At 47.5% G+C, this 18180-nt stretch overlaps 1 protein-coding gene across 1 annotated transcript in view; it reads right to left on the bottom strand.

The window, feature by feature from the left end:
* Positions 1 to 18180, bottom strand: part of LOC115086658 (cullin-9-like) — a 582584-nt gene that overhangs the window by 18855 nt on the left and 545549 nt on the right. The window contains exon 39 of the mRNA XM_029592817.1: positions 11733 to 11866. Coding sequence (XP_029448677.1) covers positions 11733 to 11866 — 134 coding nt within the window. The remainder of the gene's footprint in view (positions 1 to 11732; positions 11867 to 18180) is intronic.

Genomic DNA, 18180 nt, shown 5'->3' with positions numbered 1-18180 from the left:
TGGAGTTTTGGTGCTGCCGTGAACTTGAGGGATTCTTCCCTGTTTTCCCTCCATGGCCTCTGGTGGACAAGGGATTATGGTGGATAGAGAAACATCCAAGCAACATGATCCTGGTAGCTCCAGAGTGGCCACATCGACCATGCTTTCCAGATCTGCTCAACATGGCCACAGACGGACCCCTGAGGTTTGGACATCAGTCGACTCTTTTCCACCAGGGCCCAATATTTTTGGGTCTGGCGGCTCACTTCTGTCTCGTGGCTTTGCTTATAAGAGGAGACAATTGAGATGTAGGGGATTATTCTGAAGCGGTTATTTCCACATTGCAGGCTAGGCGACCTTCTACATCTTTGACGTATGTGCAAATTTGGAGGATCTTCGAGTTCTGGTCTGCTGTTGATGGAGTGCAGCCTCAGTCTGTCCAAGCTATGTTGTTGTATATTTTGGCCTTTCTATAGAAAGGTTCTGGTCAATGAACTGGCATTTAACTCTCTGAGAGCCCAGGTAGCGACATTGGATTGTTTCCGGGGTAAGGTGCAAGGGGATCCTTTGTCCACACATCTGGATGTTATACAGTTCCTTTGAGGAGCTAAGAACTTGCGTTGTCAGGTGCAGAACATTTGTCCGTCTTAGAATCTGAATCTAGCCCTTAGAGGATTGTGTGAGGCTCAGTTTGAACCACTGAAGAGAGCTACAGTTAAGGACTTGACTCTTAAGGTTGTTTTCTTGTTGGCTATTTGGTCAGCCAGGAGAATTTTGGAGCACCAAGTGCTGTTGTGTCGAGATCCCTTCCTATAGATATCGGATCCGGAGGTATCTTTATGCATAGTGCTTTTTTTGTGACCGAGATAGTCTCAGCATTTCATCTTAGTTACACAGTGGAGCTTCAAGCTTTTCTGGATTTGGATTCCTCTATGCCTCACTCAGGGGAGCTTAGGCTCTTAGATGGAAGGTGTGCATTATTGAGGTATCTAAAGGTCACTTATGATTTCCGTAGTTCGGATGACCTCTTTGTAGATCAGATCATCTCTTTGTACTGTGGAGTGGTCCAAAGAAGGGAAGTAAGGCACCTAGGCTACAACTGTACGGTGGCTGAAGGAAGCGATCGAGTCAGCTTATATTGCTGAAGGGCGCCTGCTGCCAGGGGGTTTAGGGGCGCACTTGATGTGTTCTCAGGCAACTTCCTGGGCTGAGTCTCTGCATGAAATTTGCTGGGCAGCTACTGGGAAGTTGTTGCACACTTTTGCTAGGCATTATCACTTGGATGTTGGAGCTCTTGCTTCAATGTGCTTTGGTGAGAGTGTTCTACAAGCAGAACTCTCCAGGTCTCACCTGAGTTAAGGGTAGCTTAGGTATATCCCAGGAGTCTGGACTGATTTGGGTATGTACAGGGAAAGGAAAATTGATTCTTACCTGCTAATTTTCGTTCCTGTAGTACCACAGATCAGTCCAGAGACCTGCCCACTTACCAAAGGGAAGAGTCCGCCGTGTATACTGTTGCTTTGCATATACTGCAGAGTTGTTGGAGGTTTTCAATGCTGATTGCTTATGGTAAATTTGGAAAGCGAGTTTTCCATTATCTTTTTGGGCAACTTCACCTTCTTCCAGCTCACTGGAGGGGAGGGAGTTTGCTTAGAAGTTTGCTTAGAAATTTATGGTTGTTGTTATCATTTTGGCTTGGGTACAGATCAATACTGAGGGACTGCAGGTGGCATATTGGGTTATGTACAGTGTAAGTGAAACTTTGTGTCTCCATCTGCAGGCAGGGAGGCAAAACCCAGCAGTCTGGCTGACCTATGGTACTACAGAAACGAAAATTAGCAGGTAAGAACCAGTTTTCTTTTTGGCAATTGCAATCCCCAGTGGGCATCAAAAGAAACAAAAAGCTGGGTGGGCTTTCTATGTAATGTAGTTCACTCCAGGTAGAAGGCCAAGGTGCTCTTATAGTCCAAAAAGTGAAATGCTTGTTCACATTGGTGGGCACGGCCTGGGACAAAATATTGGAAGGACGACTAACAGATTAAGATGGAATTCAGAACCATCCTATGATGATAACATTTAATAGAAGGTAAGTTACTAGAGCCTGGAGCTCACTGACTCTGCACGCTGACGTGACTGTCACCAAAAATACAACTTCCCAGGTCAGGCACTTCAAGTCACGAGAGTGCAGTAGTTCAAGGAAAGCTTTCATTAGCTGGGGCCGTAGTTCAATGAAAGCTTTCATTAAATGGGGCCATAGTTCAAGAAAAGCTTTCATTAGCTGGGACAGAACTATATTGAGGAGTCAAAACATGGCTGGAGGCTTCACATAAATCAGACAACCGAAGGCTGTACAGAGATCAGTCTACCTTCTATATGTTGGTGGTAGGTACCAGTTGCATTGAGGTGAACTCTTACTGAGTTAGTCTTGAGTCCCAACTTGGATAAATGTAGAAGGTAATCAAGTAGTTTTTGTGTAGAGCAAGAGAAAGGAGCTAGGGCCTTTTGCTCACACCACAAGGCAAATTTATATTTCCTTCATAGGACTTTCTATAGCAGGAATGGCCAACTCTTGTCCTCAAGAGCCACAAAGAGCTTTCAGGATATCAGGAATAAATATGTATGAGATAGATATGCACACTATGGAAGCAGTGCATGCAAAGTTGTCTCATTCATATTTATTGTGTATATCCTGAAAAACATACTTGTTTGTGGCTCTTGAGGACTGTCCTACAGGAATCCTTTCTTGAAGCTAAAAGAATATGAGACATACTCTGACATATCAAGAGGTTGGAAGGTCAGACTCTCAACATCCAGGTAGTGAGAGCCTGGGACCTGATGTTGGGATGATGCAACCTGCCTTAATCCTGAGTGATGAGATCTGACGACTTCCCCAGCCTGATTGGTTCACTGATGGATATCTCCTTGAGGAGTGGGAACCAAATCTGTCTTGGCCAAAAGGAAGCTATGAGAATCAAGGTCTCCTGGCCTTCTTTCAGCTTCAGAGTCTTTGCAACAAGTGTTATTGGAGGATATACATATAGCAGGGCCTTGCTCCAATTTAGGGCAAAGGCATCTGAAGCTAGTTTGCCCTGGAACAAAAAAGTGGAATCTTCCTGTTCTGAGGAAGCTGTTCAGCTGCCACCTGCATCTGCTTCAATAGGTGCTGCAAGTACTGACCCATGAAAAGTTGATCTGAGGCTATTCAGGCAATTATAACCCCCTGAATGATCTGGAAAGGAATACGACGAGTGAGGTTATCAAATTTGCGGATGATCACAGAATCCCTTCATAAAACCATGACCCACTGGAATGATTGCCTTCAGTCAATTAAGCACCTACTTTCCAGCCTCAACCTAGTTCTCAATTCCAACAAAACGGAAATGCTCATCATCTCTCAAGACAACAATAACGCCCTGCTCAACCCACCAAGCTCTTCTCAACCTACAATCTTAAACCTTAACCTATCACTGTATGTCAGGGATCTAGGAGCCTGGCTGCACAACCAGCTAAACCTAAAAAAATTTATAAACACCACCACAAAAGAGTGCTTTTACAAACCGCAAGTCCTCAGAAAGCTAAACCACTCCTTCACTTCAATGACTTCCGCCTGGTGCTACAATCCATCATTCTATCTAAGATCGATTATTGTAACTCCCTCCTGCTCGGTCTCCCCACCAACACCATCAAACCTTTACAGATGGTACAGAACGCCGCCGCCAGAATTCTCACCAACTCCAATAAAAGAGAACACATCACCCCCATCCTCCGTACCCTACACTGGCTGCCTATCAAATACAGGATCCTCTTTAAAGTTCTCACAATTATACACAAAGCGAAGCACAACCTCTCTCGGCTCATATTAAGCACCCAACTGAGACCGCACACTTCTTCCAGACCCATCAGAAGTGCATACAAAGGCACACTGTATGCCCCTCCAGCGAAAACATCACTAAGGAAGCGTGCCCTATCTACAGCAGGCCCCCATCAATGGAATGCACTCCCCCCGGACCTACGACTAGAACCATGCCCCTCGGCTTTCAAAAAAAACAAACTAAAAACTTGGCTTTTCATCCAAGCTTTCCCTGACGCTTAACTTTGGCCTTGGTTTAAGAACAGTCTTGTCCAGTTCCCAATATCCTACACCTCCTATAGGGCGGCATTCATTTGTTACTCCCTTTCGGCCATGCTCTACTACCCCAATTCAGACCTTGTTCTCCTAGTTTTCCTTCTCTAACATGGTATTCTCGCAAGGCATGTTAATTCAATATACAAGGGGTTGCAAAATTTCCCCTCGGACTACCTAGTTTGCCATCTTTAATATGGTATTCTCTCAATGCATGTTAATCAATACATAAGGGGTTGCAAAGCCCCACTCAGATTACCTTTATCTAAGCTCAACAATTTTTTCTTTCTCATGTCGAGTTTTCTTATGTTGCCTCTTATGCGCTATTATGCTGCTCCTCGGACTACATGCACCCAGTGTATTTTCTCATACGATAGCTCAACGTACGTAACTTTTACCCGCATACTACACCTGTTTTATTTCAAGATTGTATATATTCTCCCATTAATCCACTGTTGTGGTCTCCTGGACCGATTCATATTATAGAATATTCAATTGAGTTCATTGTAACCAGTTCTTGTATTCACATGTTTTATGTACTGCCTTTGTGCAATGTTGCTGTTTTATGTAAACCGGGGTGATTTGTATTCCCATACAGGAACCTTGGTATATAAAAGTTAAAAATAAATAAATAAATAACTAAATGATACAAAATTATTCAGAGTAGTTAAATCACAAGCAGACTGTGATACATTACAGGAGGACCTTGCAAGACTGGAAGATTGGGCATCCAAATGGCAGATGAAATTTAATGTGGACAAGTGCAAGGTGTTGCATATAGGGAAAAATAACCCTTGCTGTAGTTACACGATGTTGGGTTCCATATTAGGAGCTACCACCCAGGAAAAACATCTAGGCATCATAATGGATAATACTTTAAAACCGTCAGCTCAGTGTGCTGCAGCAGTCAAAAAAGCAAACAGAATGTTAGGAATTATTAGGAAGGGAATGGTTAATAAAACGGAAAATGTCATAATGCCTCTATATCGCTCCATGGTGAGACTGCACCTTGAATACGGTGTACAATTCTGGTCGCCGCATCAACTAAATGAACACCTGGAGAACAACAATATCCTACACCCTCTCACAACATGGTTTTAGAAAGGACCACAGCACTGAAACCCTACTGATCAACCTATCTAACAAAATAATAAGAAACTTTGACAACAACCTAAGTCACGTATTAATATTACTAGATCTATCTGCTGCCTTCGACACGGTTGACCACAGTAGACTAATTTCTAGTCTAACCAACAAAGGTCTTACAGGAGACACACTCAAATGGTTCACCTCCTTTTTAAATGACAGATACTTCAAAGTCATCCTCAATAACCTCTCATCCGAACCATGCCCACTAAAAACAGGGGTGCCACAAGGATCTGCCCTCTCAGCAACCCTTTTCAATATATACCTTCTACCTCTCTGTAATTTCATTTCAAACCTAGGTATCACTTTCTTTTTATACGCCGACGATATTCAACTTTTAATTCCAATAACCTCTACCATTGAAGATGCAATCTGCCTCACAAAAAAACACCTCAACTCAATAAAAAATTTTTTGAACCAACTAAAATTATGCCTAAACATGAACAAGACGGAATGTATCCTCTTAAAAAGAAACAATCCTGAACAACCAGCTCAAATTCACCACTTCTCAATTGACAACATCAATATCCAACTGAAGAACTCAGTAAGAGACCTAGGAATTTGGATAGACAATGAGCTGAACCTCAAAACATGCATAGCTACAAAAACGAGAGAAGGTTTCCACAAACTTCACATACTCAAACACCTAAAACCTTTACTATACCCAAACGATTTTAGAACTGTGCTGCAATCTCTCATCTTCTCATGTATTGATTACTGTAACGCTTTATTCATTGGACTCCCCAAATCCACTCTTAAACCCCTACAATTACTGCAAAATGCTGCAGCACGTGTCCTCACTGGAAAGAAGAAATTTGATCACATCTCACCAACCCTGATGAATCTACATTGGCTACCTATATCCCAAAGAATCAAATATAAGACTTTATCTATTCTTCATAATGAAATATACAAGGATAACAACTTTCCACTTGATTGCATGATTAAACTCCACAAACCAACACGGTCAACAAGAATCTCTAATAAATTACAGCTAATCATACCCCCTCTCTCCGATGCGAGATTATCTATCACCAGGAATCGAGCTTTCTCTATAGCTGGTCCTATAGAATGGAACTCCTTACCAACATATTTAAGCTCAATAAGGGATACCAAATCTTTCAAAAATGAACTTAAAACCTGGCTATTTAAGCAAGCATTCTCAGTCTGAACTTGATGTACACCCTCAGAAATTGGAAATTCGCCTTTGAAAGAACCCTAACCCTCTCCTCCTCTCTATACTTCCTTTCCGCTTAATCTTTTACCTACTCTTTCCTCCCCTCTTTATTTTCTCCCTTACTTACCATTAACCTTCTCTCTCTCTTTAATTACCCAGTCCTTACACTTATAATTTTCAACCTCACCCCTCCTCACCTCCAATCTGACTTTTCCTTACACTTTAGCTAATATCCCCTTTATACATCAGGAAACCCAATTTTAAGATACTTTCCTTATTTATGTCATTTAATGATGTTTGTCATTACTCTGCTTTAGCCGAGATGTTAATTATAATACTAATGTTTTTATGTTACAAATGTTCCATGTATGAAGTTGTTCAAATGTAAACCGGAGTGAAGGCTCCCCGCTATACTTCGGTATAAAAAAAAAAAGAACCTAAATAAATAAATAAATAAATAGTTGCGATGGAGAAGGTACAGAGAAGGGCAACCAAAATGATAAAGGGGATGGAACAGCTCCCCTATGAGGAAAGGCTGAAGAGGTTAGGGCTGTTCAGCATGGAGAAGAGACGGCTGAGGGGGGATATGATAGAGGTCTTTAAGATCATGAGAGGTCTTGAACGAGCAGATGTGACTCGGTTTTTTACACTTTCGAATAATAGAAGGACTAGGGGGCATTCCATGAAGTTAGCAAGTAGCACATTTAAGACTAATTGGAGAAATTTTTTTTTCACTCAACGCACAATAAAGCTCTGGAATTTGTTGCCAGAGGATGTGGTTAGTGCAGTTAGTGTAGCTGTGTTCAAAAAAGGTTTTGATAAGTTCTTGGAGAAGTCCATTAACGGCTATTAATTAAGTTTACTTAGGGAATAGGCACTGCTATTAATTGCATCAGTAGCATGGGATCTTCTTAGTGTTTGGGTAATTGCCAGGTTCTTGTGGCCTGGTTTGGCCTCTGTTGGAAACAGGATGCTGGGCTTGATGGACCCTTGGTCTGACCCAGCATGGCAATTTCTTATGTTCTTATGAAACACCTTCCTCCCAAAAATATCCAGGGTTCTAGAATCCTTCCTCGGTCCACCAAGGAATGGGTGCTAGTTCTTTTGGTCCTCTTGACAGTGGATTTGGCCTCCACAGATTGGTGCAGTAGCTGCCTCTTTTGGAATCTGGGAGCCTTCTAGACTAGATAAATCACATCTGCCTTTCTTGTTCATAGGAGTCATAGAGAGGTAGGTTCTCCCACATTCTCATCTGTACCTCCTGAAAGATTTCAGAAACTGGGTCAGACATGACCTACTTAGGGGGCTCCATCTTGTTTCTGATCTCAACCTCTTATCAGCAAAGTATAGGGAAAATGGCCTCCGCCATTTGTCTGATGAAACCAGTGAAGGAGAGGTCCTCAGGAGGGTACTGCTTTCGTGGGGGAGGAGACGTCAGACCAATCTATTCCTCTTCATCAGAGGCATCACTGGATCTACAGTCATAACCTCCAGAAAATTTAGAGTCAGACTCTAACTGGTAGACCAGTGATGAAGATCCAGTATGTGCCTGTCAGGTAGGCAGGGAATTGAGAGGGGTGCACTAGTCTGCTTTCGCCTAGAACCCAAGGAACTATAGCATCTCGGGGAAGCTTCCTCCCCAGATGGACTGGACATTACTATCATGGCAGCTACCATTAATCCTGATTCCTCTCTGGGTACAGACACCAATGCAAGGTCTCTATGCAGTTGTAGGGACTTGAGCAGTGACTTGTCTTCGGCCCATGTTGGTCCCTATGCCCTCAATTCTGGATCATGGAGGCCTTGCAGTGCTTTGTCCAAGGCCTGCTGTATCCTTTTGCCCAGCCCCTTCTCAAAGACAGCCGATACCAACAACGACTGGGAAGCAAGAAGGGTGGCCAGTTTTCCTGGGAACCAAGAGGATATATCGGTGGCTTACACCTGGACCCCTGGAGACTTGTTGCGTCCGTCAGTCGCAGACGGCTGTGACCGCTCTGCCTTACCTCTTTTTCTCCCCCTTCTCTCTCTCTGGGCAAGATGGCTACCTCCATTGCCGAGTGCAGAGGTTCTCAGCATTTCCAGACAAGCATGGGCATCCCCATCCGCTATGCTCACTCCCGTGGCCTCCTCGGGCGCGAGCGCACACATCTCCTACGCTCAAATACACGTCATGATGGGAACCTCGGGGGCGGCCCCCATCGCATGACATCAGTACCTCCGGGTACATCTAGTCTCCGCTTTCACTTCCATCTTGAGTTAGCAAGGACTTCGGTTTAAGCTACTCTGACCGCTCTAAGCTGTACGCTTAGACGCTTTCTCCAAGGGCCTCGCTCCAGTAGAAGCTCAAGATACCCGCTCCTCGGGGGTCTCTCGTTTCCAACTACCCTTCGGGGTCCTCTCTAACTAGACAACCGCTCCTCGGGGGTCTTTCTCTCTTCTTCATTTCAGGATATCGGATCATCGGGTACTAGCTCCTCGAGGTCCTACCACCCATTATATCCTGCACCACGGACCTTTGGTCCCAACTTTACACCATCAGGAAGACACCATTATTCCTGTGAGTATCTCTACGATCCGGTGCTCCAGCCCCACCCCCCAGCTGCAACGTCACCCGCACTGCGGGCTTCTGCCATCATGAAACACCTGGGTGAGACTTCACTTCTGTGCCTGTTGAACGTACTGGCACTTCTGGGATCAGTGCCCTACCTTCCTGCTTTACCATCTATCTACAAGCAGGTCAATAAAGCCTCTATCCATACTGTGTCTGCTAAATGCGTTCAGCCTATCATTGTGGTTCCCCACGGGGCTCCTCCCCGTGGGCGGAGTCATCTCCACAGTGACCAAGGGTCCACAATGCCACAAACACAACAAGACTGGTAGGGTTTCCGAGCCTTTGGTGAGGATGAGCTCTCCTCTCCACTGCTTCAAGGCTACTGCTGGACCATCCATGATCCTAGCATCTCACACTTATTGCCAGTGCTTCTTTGTCATCACTCAGTGTCCAGCATCGGAACTCCTCGATGCTAGTGTTGAAGAAGCAGAACTTGTCTTTTTCAAACTGGAAGAGGCAGACGATGGCTTGTCTCTCAGATCCCTACTAATGCCCAATGTCAACGGGCTGGCATGCCCCCTTGATGTTGAGGCATCACCAGCGTCCAGTGTAACTCCTGGGTCCATCGATGTTGATGGATCGGTCTTCTTGTACCTGAAGTGCTTCTCTATAAGCTCCAGCTGGGAGCATCATTCTTTTGAAGTCATATTCACACACAGGTTGATACCTTCGGAGGTCATGCAATGCCCCCCAGGCACAGGCTAGATTTATCATGGGGAAAAAATGATTGTTATAACCCTGGAGAACTGAGGGCACCTCTGAAAGCTATTGGTCTGCTTGACCATGGCTGACCAGAAAATAAGGGAAGCGAAATCAGACTTGATGGTCCGGAACTTTGGCACCAATGGTGCACTGACAGGGCAAAGAGACAGAACGCAAACTTATAAAATAAAAACCCAACCCAATGGAAAAACCTATAAATGGAACTACAATGGAGATGAAACAAAACTGGGGGCCCCTGCAATAAAAGATCCTGGAGAGCAGGAGGGTGAGAAACTGTGACTAGTGAGCTCTGCAGAAGAGACTGAAGGGCCCTCCTGCCGCACGGATGTATGGTATAGTGAGATGCTGGGCATGCCAGCTGAAGCATAGTCAAAAGTTCTAGAAAACTTGACATCAAAGTTCCAGACCAGGCTACATCAGATTATGTCACCAACAAGTCAGGACTGCCAACCTGCTTGTCCTCTAAGAAATGCATTTCCTCCGACACTTGCAAAAACAGTGTTCCCAGATTCAAGGGCAAAGAATATCTGCAGACAGATTCAGAGGTTCTGGAGGGAACAACAGCCTCTGACTCAGCCAGAGGACTGTCATTGTCATGGCTAGGAGGGAAAATTCAATGGGGCATCACAGCCAGTTTACACTGCAATAGAAGCCAAATGGAGCATAAGAACATGCCATAATGGATCCCACCAAGAGTCCATCAAGCATCCTGTTTCCCAACAGAGGCCAATCCAGGCCACAAGAACCTGGCAATTACCCAAAAACTAAGTCTATCCCATGCTACTGTTGCTAGTAATAGCAGTGGCTATTTTCCAAGTCAACTTGATTAATAGCAGGTAATAGACTTCTCCTCCAAGAACGTATCCAATCCTTTTTTAAACCCAGCTACATTAACTGCACTAACCACATCCTCTGGCAACAAATACAAGAATTTAATTGGCGTTGAGTGAAAAAGAACTTTCTCCAATTAGTTTTAAATGTGCCCCATGCTAACTTCATGGAGTGCTCCCTAGTCCTTCTATTATTCGAAAGTGAAAATAACCGATTGACATTTACCAGTTCTAGACCTCTCATGATTTTAAACACCTCTATCATATCCCACCTCGGCTGTCTCTTCTCCAAGCTGAAAAGTCCTAACCTCTTTAGTCTTTCCTCATAGGGGAGCTGTTCCATTCCCCTTATCATTTTGGTCGCCCTTCTCTGTACCTTCTCCATCGCAATTATATCTTTTTTGAGATGCGGCGACCAGAATTGTACACAGTATTCAAGGTGCGGTCTCACCATGGAGCGATACAGAGGCATTATGACATTTTCCGTTTTATTCACCATTCCCTTCCTAATAATTCCTAACATTCTGTTTGCTTTTTTGACTGCCGCAGCACACTGAGCCGACGATTTCAATGTGTTATCCACTATGACATCTAAATCTCTTTCTTGGGTTGTAGCACCTAATATGGAACCTAACATTGTGTAACTATAGCATGGGTTATTTTTCCCTATATGCATCACCTTGCACTTATCCACATTAAATTTCATCTGCCATTTGGATGCCCAATTTTCCAGTCTCACAAGGTCTTCCTGCAATTTATCACAATCTGCTTGTGATTTAACTACTCTGAACAATTTTGTGTCATCTGCAAATTTGATTATCTCACTCGTCGTATTTCTTTCCAGATCATTTATAAATATATTGAACAGTAAGGGTCCCAATACAGATCCCTGAGGCACTCCACTGTCCACTCCCTTCCACTGAGAAAATTGTCCATTTAATCCTACTCTCTGTTTCCTGTCTTTTAGCCAGTTTGCAATCCACGAAAGGACATCGCCACCTATCCCATGACTTTTTACTTTTCCTAGAAGCCTCTCATGAGGAACTTTGTCAAATGCCTTCTGATGAGGAACTTTATCAAATGATATCTGAAGAGCAAGCAATGGGAAAACTCCCCCGAATAAAGCCACAAGTGAGCACTCACCTGGGTGGAATGGTGCAGAATGGCCACGAGTCTCTCCTGTATCCTGCGTAGTAGCTCCACGCCAGTGTTGAAATGTTCTACCTTGAGCAAGCGAATGCAGGAGGCCAGGTCTTCACAGTGCAGCAAAATCTCATCTAAAGGAAGATAAAAAGCTGGCTGGGTGGGATGATAACTTCAAAGGCAGTGTGGAAGGAAAAAGCTTTAAGAGAATGCAAGAAAGCCCAGAATAAGCACAGAGGATCCTTAGCTGTGGGGGAGTGAGGGGTAAAGCCTGGGATAAGCACAGAGGATCCTTAGCTGTGAGGGAGTGAGAGGTAAAGCCTGGGATAAGCACAGAGGAACCTTAGCTGTGGGGGAGTGAGGGGTAAAGCCTGGGATAAGCACAGAGGATCCTTAGCTGTGAGGGGGTAAAGCTTGGGATAAGCACAGAGGATCCTTAGCTGTGAGGGAGTGAGGGGTAAAAGCCTGGGATAAGCACAGAGGATCCTTAGCTGTGAGGGAGTGAGGGGTAAAGCTTGGGATAAGCACAGAGGATCCTTAGCTGTGAGGGAGTGAGGGGTAAAGCTTGGGATAAGCACAGAGGATCCTTAGCTGTGAGGGAGTGAGGGGTAAAGCCTGGGATAAGCACAGAGGATCCTTAGCTGTGAGGGAGTGAGAGGTAAAGCCTGGGATAAGCACAGAGGATCCTTAGCTGTGAGGGAGTGAGGGGTAAAGCCTGGGATAAGCACAGAGGATCCTTAGCTGTGAGGGAGTGAGAGGTAAAGCCTGGGATAAGCACAGAGGATCCTTAGCTGTGAGGGAGTGAGGGGTAAAGCCTGGGATAAGCACAGAGGATCCTTAGCTGTGAGGGAGTGAGGGGTAAAGCCTGGGATAAGCACAGAGGATCCTTAGCTGTGAGGGAGTGAGAGGTAAAGCCTGGGATAAGCACAGAGGATCCTTAGCTGTAGGGGGAGTGAGAGGTAAAGCCTGGGATAAGCACAGAGGATCCTTAGCTGTGGGGGAGTGAGGGGTAAAGCCTGGGATAAGCACAGAGGATCCTTAGCTGTGAGGGAGTGAGGGGTAAAGCCTGGGATAAGCACAGAGGATCCTTAGCTGTGAGGGAGTGAGGGGTAAAGCCTGGGATAAGCACAGAGGATCCTTAGCTGTGGGGGAGTGAGAGGTAAAGCCTGGGATAAGCACAGAGGATCCTTAGCTGTGAGGGAGTGAGGGGTAAAGCCTGGGATAAGCACAGAGGATCCTTAGCTGTGGGGGAGTGAGAGGTAAAGCCTGGGATAAGCACAGAGGATCCTTAGCTGTGGGGGAGTGAGGGGTAAAGCCTGGGATAAGCACAGAGGATCCTTAGCTGTGGGGGAGTGAGGGGTAAAGCCTGGGATAAGCACAGAGGATCCTTAGCTGTGGGGGAGTGAGAGGGTAAAGCCTGGGATAAGCACAGAGGATCCTTAGCTGTGAGGGGAGTGAGGGGTAAAGCCTGGGATAAGCACAGAGGATCCTTAGCTGTGGGGGAGTGAGAGGTAAAGCCTGGGATAAGCACAGAGGATCCTTAGCTGTGGGGGAGTGAGGGGTAAAGCCTGGGATAAGCACAGAGGATCCTTAGCTGTGAGGGAGTGAGAGGTAAAGCCTGGGATAAGCACAGAGGATCCTTAGCTGTGAGGGGAGTGAGAGGGTAAAGCCTGGGATAAGCACAGAGGATCCTTAGCTGTGGGGGAGTGAGAGGGTAAAGCCTGGGATAAGCACAGAGGATCCTTAGCTGTGAGGGGAGTGAGAGGTAAAGCCTGGGATAAGCACAGAGGATCCTTAGCTGTGGGGGAGTGAGAGGTAAAGCCTGGGATAAGCACAGAGGATCCTTAGCTGTGAGGGAGTGAGAGGTAAAGCCTGGGATAAGCACAGAGGATCCTTAGCTGTGAGGGAGTGAGAGGTAAAGCCTGGGATAAGCACAGAGGATCCTTAGCTGTGAGGGAGTGAGAGGTAAAGCCTGGGATAAGCACAGAGGGATCCTTAGCTGTGGGGGAGTGAGGGGTAAAGCCTGGGATAAGCACAGAGGATCCTTAGCTGTGAGGGAGTGAGAGGGTAAAGCCTGGGATAAGCACAGAGGATCCTTAGCTGTGGGGGAGTGAGGGGTAAAGCCTGGGATAAGCACAGAGGATCCTTAGCTGTGGGGGAGTGAGGGGTAAAGCCTGGGATAAGCACATGAGGATCCTTAGCTGTGAGGGAGTGAGGGGTAAAGCCTGGGATAAGCACAGAGGATCCTTAGCTGTGGGGGAGTGAGGGGTAAAGCCTGGGATAAGCACAGAGGATCCTTAGCTGTGAGGGAGTGAGGGGTAAAGCCTGGGATAAGCACAGAGGATCCTTAGCTGTGAGGGAGTGAGGGGTAAAGCCTGGGATAAGCACATAGGATCCTTAGCTGTGAGGGAGTGAGGGGTAAAGCCTGGAATAAGCACAGAGGATCCTTAGCTGTGAGGGAGTGAGGGGTAAAGCCTGGGATAAGCACAGAGGATCCTTAGCTGTGAGGGAGTGAGGGGTAAAGCCTGGGATAAGCACAGAGGATCCTTAGCTGTGAGGGGAGTGAGGGGTAAAGCCTGGGATAAGCACAGAGGATCCTTAGCTGTGGGGGAGTGAGAGGTAAAGCCTGGGATAAGCACAGAGGATCCTTAGCTGTGAGGGAGTGAGGGGTAAAGCCTGGGATAAGCACAGAGGATCCTTAGCTGTGGGGGAGTGAGAGGTAAAGCCTGGGATAAGCACAGAGGATCCTTAGCTGTGGGGGAAGTGAGGGGTAAAGCCTGGGATAAGCACAGAGGATCCTTAGCTGTGAGGGAGTGAGAGGTAAAGCCTGGGATAAGCACAGAGGATCCTTAGCTGTGAGGGAGTGAGGGGTAAAGCCTGGGATAAGCACAGAGGATCCTTAGCTGTGGGGGAGTGAGAGGTAAAGCCTGGGATAAGCACAGAGGATCCTTAGCTGTGAGGGAGTGAGGGGTAAAGCCTGGGATAAGCACAGAGGATCCTTAGCTGTGAGGGAGTGAGGGGTAAAGCCTGGAGATAAGCACAGAGGATCCTTAGCTGTGAGGGAGTGAGAGGTAAAGCCTGGGATAAGCACAGAGGATCCTTAGCTGTGGGGGAGTGAGGGGTAAAGCCTGGGATAAGCACAGAGGATCCTTAGCTGTGGGGGAGTGAGAGGTAAAGCCTGGGATAAGCACAGAGGATCCTTAGCTGTGAGGGAGTGAGAGGTAAAGCCTGGGATAAGCACAGAGGATCCTTAGCTGTGAGGGGAGTGAGGGGTAAAGCCTGGGATAAGCACAGAGGATCCTTAGCTGTGAGGGAGTGAGGGGTAAAGCCTGGGATAAGCACAGAGGATCCTTAGCTGTGGGGGAGTGAGAGGTAAAGCCTGGGATAAGCACAGAGGATCCTTAGCTGTGAGGGAGTGAGAGGTAAAGCCTGGGATAAGCACAGAGGATCCTTAGCTGTGAGGGAGTGAGGGGTAAAGCCTGGGATAAGCACAGAGGATCCTTAGCTGTGGGGGAGGAGAGGGGTAAAGCCTGGGATAAGCACAGAGGATCCTTAGCTGTGGGGGAGTGAGGGGTAAAGCCTGGGATAAGCACAGAGGATCCTTAGCTGTGGGGGAGTGAGAGGTAAAGCCTGGGATAAGCACAGAGGATCCTTAGCTGTGGAGGAGTGAGAGGTAAAGCCTGGGATAAGCACAGAGGATCCTTAGCTGTGGGGGAGTGAGGGGTAAAGCCTGGGATAAGCACAGAGGATCCTTAGCTGTGAGGGAGTGAGGGGTAAAGCCTGGGATAAGCACAGAGGATCCTTAGCTGTGAGGGAGTGAGAGGGTAAAGCCTGGGATAAGCACAGAGGATCCTTAGCTGTGGGGGAGTGAGGGGTAAAGACTGGGATAAGCACAGAGGATCCTTAGCTGTGAGGGAGTGAGGGGTAAAGCCTGGGATAAGCACAGAGGATCCTTAGCTGTGGGGGAGTGAGGGGTAAAGCCTGGGATAAGCACAGAGGATCCTTAGCTGTGAGGGAGTGAGGGGTAAAGCCTGGGATAAGCACAGAGGATCCTTAGCTGTGGGGGAGTGAGAGGTAAAGCCTGGGATAAGCACAGAGGATCCTTAGCTGTGGGGGAGTGAGAGGTAAAGCCTGGGATAAGCACAGAGGATCCTTAGCTGTGGGGGAGTGAGAGGTAAAGCCTGGGATAAGCACAGAGGATCCTTAGCTGTGGGGGAGTGAGAGGTAAAGCCTGGGATAAGCACAGAGGATCCTTAGCTGTGAGGGAGTGAGGGGTAAAGCCTGGGATAAGCACAGAGGGATCCTTAGCTGTGAGGGAGTGAGAGGTAAAGCCTGGGATAAGCACAGAGGATCCTTAGCTGTGGGGGAGTGAGGGGTAAAGCCTGGGATAAGCACAGAGGATCCTTAGCTGTGGGGGGAGTGAGGGGATAAAGCCTGGGATAAGCACAGAGGATCCTTAGCTGTGGGGAGTGAGGGGTAAAGCCTGGGATAAGCACAGAGGATCCTTAGCTGTGGGGGAGTGAGAGGGTAAAGCCTGGGATAAGCACAGAGGATCCTTAGCTGTGAGGGAGTGAGGAGTAAAGCCTGGGATAAGCACAGAGGATCCTTAGCTGTGAGGGAGTGAGAGGTAAAGCCTGGGATAAGCACAGAGGATCCTTAGCTGTGGGGGAGTGAGGGGTAAAGCCTGGGATAAGCACAGAGGATCCTTAGCTGTAGGGGAATGAGGGGTAAAGCCTGGGATAAGCACAGAGGATCCTTAGCTGTAGGGGAGTGAGAGGTAAAGCCTGGGATAAGCACAGAGGATCCTTAGCTGTGGGGGAGTGAGGGATAAAGCCTGGGATAAGCACAGAGGATCCTTAGCTGTGGGGGGAGTGAGGGGTAAAGCCTGGGATAAGCACAGAGGATCCTTAGCTGTGAGGGAGTGAGGAGTAAAGCCTGGGATAAGCACAGAGGATCCTTAGCTGTGGGGGAGTGAGAGGTAAAGCCTGGGATAAGCACAGAGGATCCTTAGCTGTGAGGGAGTGAGGGGTAAAGCCTGGGATAAGCACAGAGGATCCTTAGCTGTGGGGGAGTGAGGGGTAAAGCCTGGGATAAGCACAGAGGATCCTTAGCTGTGGGGGAGTGAGGGATAAAGCCTGGGATAAGCACAGAGGATCCTTAGCTGTGGGGGAGTGAGGGGTAAAGCCTGGGATAAGCACAGAGGATCCTTAGCTGTGGGGGAGTGAGAGGTAAAGCCTGGGATAAGCACAGAGGATCCTTAGCTGTGAGGGAGTGAGAGGTAAAGCCTGGGATAAGCACAGAGGATCCTTAGCTGTGGGGGAGTGAGGGGTAAAGCCTGGGATAAGCACAGAGGATCCTTAGCTGTGAGGGAGTGAGAGGTAAAGCCTGGGATAAGCACAGAGGATCCTTAGCTGTGAGGGAGTGAGAGGTAAAGCCTGGGATAAGCACAGAGGATCCTTAGCTGTGGGGGAGTGAGAGGTAAAGCCTGGGATAAGCACAGAGGATCCTTAGCTGTGGGGAGTGAGAGGTAAAGCCTGGGATAAGCACAGAGGATCCTTAGCTGTGAGGGAGTGAGGGGTAAAGCCTGGGATAAGCACAGAGGATCCTTAGCTGTGAGGGAGTGAGGGGTAAAGCCTGGGATAAGCACAGAGGATCCTTAGCTGTGAGGGAGTGAGAGGTAAAGCCTGGGATAAGCACAGAGGATCCTTAGCTGTGGGGGAGTGAGGGGTAAAGCCTGGGATAAGCACAGAGGATCCTTAGCTGTGGGGGAGTGAGGGGTAAAGCCTGGGATAAGCACAGAGGATCCTTAGCTGTGAGGGAGTGAGAGGTAAAGCCTGGGATAAGCACAGAGGATCCTTAGCTGTGGGGGAGTGAGGGGTAAAGCCTGGGATAAGCACAGAGGATCCTTAGCTGTGAGGGAGTGAGAGGTAAAGCCTGGGATAAGCACAGAGGATCCTTAGCTGTGAGGGAGTGAGAGGTAAAGCCTGGGATAAGCACAGAGGATCCTTAGCTGTGGGGGAGTGAGGGGTAAAGCCTGGGATAAGCACAGAGGATCCTTAGCTGTGAGGGAGTGAGGGGTAAAGCCTGGGATAAGCACAGAGGATCCTTAGCTGTGGGGAGTGAGGGGTAAAGCCTGGGATAAGCACAGAGGATCCTTAGCTGTGGGGAGTGAGGGGTAAAGCCTGGGATAAGCACAGAGGATCCTTAGCTGTGGGGGAGTGAGGGGTAAAGCCTGGGATAAGCACAGAGGATCCTTAGCTGTGAGGGAGTGAGGGGTAAAGCCTGGGATAAGCACAGAGGATCCTTAGCTGTGGGGGAGTGAGGGGTAAAGTCTGGGATAAGCACAGAGGATCCTTAGCTGTGAGGGAGTGAGGGGTAAAGCCTGGGATAAGCACAGAGGATCCTTAGCTGTGGGGGAGTGAGGGGTAAAGCCTGGGATAAGCACAGA

Source organism: Rhinatrema bivittatum, chromosome 3 (genome assembly GCF_901001135.1).
Source record: "Rhinatrema bivittatum chromosome 3, aRhiBiv1.1, whole genome shotgun sequence".
Lineage (NCBI taxonomy): Eukaryota > Metazoa > Chordata > Amphibia > Gymnophiona > Rhinatrematidae > Rhinatrema > Rhinatrema bivittatum.
This window is presented reverse-complemented; position numbering and strand designations above follow the sequence as displayed.